Source organism: Antrostomus carolinensis, unplaced genomic scaffold (assembly GCF_000700745.2).
Source record: "Antrostomus carolinensis isolate BGI_N321 unplaced genomic scaffold, ASM70074v2 scaffold12881, whole genome shotgun sequence".
Taxonomy (NCBI): domain Eukaryota; kingdom Metazoa; phylum Chordata; class Aves; order Caprimulgiformes; family Caprimulgidae; genus Antrostomus; species Antrostomus carolinensis.
This window is the reverse complement of record NW_010294892.1, coordinates 13876-18018: the sequence shown is the minus strand read 5'-3', so window position 1 is coordinate 18018 and position 4143 is coordinate 13876. Positions and strand designations below refer to the sequence as shown.

At 33.4% G+C, this 4143-nt stretch overlaps 1 protein-coding gene across 1 annotated transcript in view; it reads left to right on the top strand.

Moving 5' to 3' along the window:
* The window catches only part of LOC104532556 (protein eyes shut homolog), a gene marked incomplete at its 3' end in the record, with an annotated part of 2955 nt that extends 1512 nt beyond the window's left edge, over nt 1-1443 (top strand). Inside the window, exon 2 of the mRNA XM_010177794.1 lies at nt 1330-1443. Within this exon, the coding sequence (XP_010176096.1) occupies nt 1330-1443 (114 nt within the window). The remainder of the gene's footprint in view (nt 1-1329) is intronic.
* Nucleotides 1444-4143: the final 2700 nt, after the last annotated feature.

Genomic DNA, 4143 nt, shown 5'->3' with positions numbered 1-4143 from the left:
GGGAAAGAAAAGAGGATGAAAGAAATTTTTGATATATTGGTCCTGCATTCATAACAATAGAGTTCGGGAATCCTTTAAAAAGTACCAGAAATACTCATTCACATCACAAAAACGGATTGTTGCAGCTCTTTCTGTACATGGGGAGCACAATTCCAGCAATGTTCCTTTGCTGAACTTCACTTCTGTGCTCTTGTAATAGTAGTGCTATGCTATGAAACACAGCTGATGAGTCAGGAACAAGTGAGGTTCAAAGAACACAGAAATGAAGGCTATGTTGCATAAAGTGTGCTGTAAGTTATTTTTAATTGCTTTTCAAACTGAATAATAATTTAGTTACTAATGCATTTGCAAATAGAAGATATGCAGGTATAAATAAGTCAATGTTATGAGAAAAATATTTTTATAAATATTGAAAGTTTAGTAAAATAGTGGAAAACATTGATAGCATGCAGTATGTTTTCTATTTCTTTTGTGATTTCTGGGGGCTGTGTAAAATGTATTGAACATAATAATATCAAAAGTGTCCAGTAGTACTTTAATTCAAATTAATGGAGAGAATCACAAGAAATTCTGTTAAAAGCAATCACCATGCTTAATGTTGTCAACAAGCAATGCTGAAAATATTTTATTAACCTATAGAGGATGGTGTTGGCTAATGCCATAATTTTGTGCTGGCAATACTAGTCCAGTAAACAAGTTGTATGTAAACAAGAAGTAGGAGAGTAAACCATCATATATTATGGACATGGCTACACAAGAGCAAGGGAGGAAAAAAGTCCCTCCCATAACATAAGGTCTATTAGAAATTTGAAAATGCACTGAAGTGTGAATAATGTCATAGCAACAATTCAAGTGGCAAGTATAATTATATGGTATTTAGATCCCTATGCTGTAATAGCATAAACAACTTATAATTGGAATTGTAATTTGCAGAAAGCTGCATATTAAGAGAAATTCAGTCAAATTGGACTCCACATGAGAACATCTGTTGTTAGCAATGCTGGAAGAAAATGTAAGCTAGATTTGTAATAAAAAGAAACAAATACCACAGTACTGATAGCTTTTCTGCATATTAAATTATATGTGAATTTGTAACTATATGGCGAATGAGGTTGAGCACAGTAGCTCATATTACAGCAGCTGAATATCTTTTCACCTTGCTTTAGAATGTCAGTAATGTGATGAAAACTAGCAACCAACATTAACACAAATATCTATCTATCCATCCACCTATCTGTTAAGAATAATGTTTTATTTTACATATACATTTGACAATTCAGGAAAAAAAAAATACTAAAGTTCAATGTTCCTATTATCCCTTTTAAATAGGTAAAAACTGTACAGAAATAGTTGGACAGTGCCAGCCACATACATGTTTCAATGGTAACTGCAGCAATGTTACTCCAAACACTTTTCTTTGTGTCTGTGACAAGGACTTTACAGGTAAGAAAAACCTTTGTTTCTCATCTTATAATAATGGTTTCCTGTGTTATAACAATGGTGCAAACTTTTGCTTTACTGAAACAGTTATTTTAGATGATTGTTGCACAGCTTGCAGTTTCCTGAGATTTTTTTAATAGGTTTTGTAAAAAAAAAATAGCAGACTTCCACATGACTATTCTAAAATACTTGGGTACTAAAGTAAAACTGTACAGATGATAAACACTTTTCTTGATTGGATCCCATCCATGAGTACCTTTCTCCTATTGGCAGTATGACAAAAGAAGACTCACAGTCTCACTGGCTCTCAAATACAGAGTTTGCAAGAACAGGATCAGAATCTCTTGCTGGATTATTTGAAACAATCATGACACCTGTGTTCATAATTTCAGCATCCTCTTAATAGATGTGCTAAAAAAATAAGATAGAAATAAATTACAGTCAATAATCTCATGTTTCAGTGGTGTGCCTTTATTAAAAAACCCCCAATGCTCAGAAGTTAATTGGTTTACTTATGATATATTGGACATAAAAGATGCTTTCATGAGAAAAGCTTGAAACAAACAAACAAACAAAAAATCTAAAATCATCCTATTGTAAACACCTTTTCTTGGGGATCAGAATAGCAGCCAAACTTAAACCACTGTTTACTCTAGTACTTCACAGCAGAGATTTACTGTGTTGGTATAAGAGAAGTATTAATACTCAGACCAACATTTTTTAAGAACGAGCTAAATATAAATCTAGCACTTGAATATCAAAGGACAGTAAAAGTTGTAAAAATGCTTATTTCTTAGAAGCATCAGTTATTTCTGGCAATCACAGAGTGTGTCAGTCATTACATGGAGATACCTGAAGTGCGGGGGCCAAATGGGTGGGGTCAGGCTCTTTTCACTGGTGCCCAGTGACAGGAAAAGGGGCAAAGGGCAAAACCAGGAACAGCGGAAGTTCCACACAAACTTAAGGAAAAATTTTCTGTAAGGGTGACAGAGAACTGGAATAGGCTGCCCAGAGAGGTTGTGGAGTCTCCATGTCTGGAGATGTTCAAAACCCCCCTGGATGCTTTATTGTGCAACCTGTACCTGCTTTGGCAAGGGGGTTGGACTAAATGATCTCCTGACATCCCTTCCAACCACTACGATTCTGTGATTCAGTGAGATGTAGAGTTAACAGAAAAGCAAAACAAAGAAGAAAAAAAAACATCAAATACAACAATAACAAAAAACCCATAACGAAGTAAGAGTGATCCAAGAGCCAATCTTTTTTTTTTTTTTTTCCTAGTGAAAGACTGAACATTCCTGTTGACATTTTAATTAAGTCTGTGTAGAACTATATTTTTAAAAAAATGGGATGGATATGCTTAATTCTAAATTCCTAGTAAATCTCTTTTATATTACTCTCCTTTTCCTCCCTTTCCTTCACTGTATTGGACATCATGGTCAACATCATTCTAAGATAACTTAAAAAACCCTTTTTCTTCAAGGGAGGAAAGTCCCTCAGTAGTATTTTCTTGAACTAGCTTTTCCCCCATGCATGGTCTTTGTATTTTTAAAACACTTACTTTTGTCCCTTACACTCAAATAGTGTGGACACATTGTTTATTAAATTTTCCCCACAAAAGTCTTTTGCATCCTTGCAATTTTGACCTACTGAGAGAGAGGACGAGATAAGAGATGAGGAACACCCTTGCAGTTACAGTAAACCCAAGCCTATAATAACAAGAAAACAGTTCAAGACACTAAACTCTGGTAGATGGTAGCAATCACTGCAATCTGGTCTCCAGGTAGCTGGTAAGGATTATGAAGGAGAAAAGGAGACTATGAGTGTGAATTAAATTCATTTTTATTCTCCAGTTAAGTAAAAGAAAATCTAGAATCCTTTCTTGTTTCTAAGTATAATAAGTATCACTGGAGGAGAAGGCAGACTTTCAGGAATTTACTTTTTTTTCCTGCTCCAATATAAGTTACTTCAGGTCCTACTATAACAGGAAAGTGTACAGTACATCAGCACACCATGCAACAGGACTGGTTGATTAACATACAGTATAATTTTGCAATTATTTTCCAACTAAATGTTGGTTTAAGTCTACATTTCTTCCTGTGATCCTGTTTAAAAGTGTTTACTGCTACTAAGGCAATTTGAAGAATAGTTACCTAAAAAAACACAATCCATATGGAAATAAATATTTTTCTATGAAAACTGACATTTTTCTACTGTTATTCCATCACAGTTGTATTTTTTCTCAGACAAAAAGTGCTGTGTAATTGTGAAACGTTTAACTCAAATGGTATTCTAAGTATGTGAAGTTGTCAGCAAATTCAAAACATTCCTGTTTTCATACTGAACTTATGCACAGAAAGCACAAACAATACCGAGGTTGTGCAAATGATGTTTAAGTTTTTATAAACTTTGATATACCTTTTTGATAAAATGAAATAAGAAACTGGCAGTAACTAGTTCACATAATCTGAATGAAAGTATGAAATATTTGTGTCACTGTAGATCGATGAGATGTAAAAAATTGTAATAATTTTTTTTCATATTTGTAATTGTGATTATTATTTACAAGTATTTATTCAAAGTAATAAAGTTTACTTTGTAGAAGTTGTTGTGTTCATAAAAATAGGATGCCTTTATTGGCCCAGTAATATTTATGTTCATGTCAGTTATGCATTTATATTTTTATATTAATTGTTTATTTCA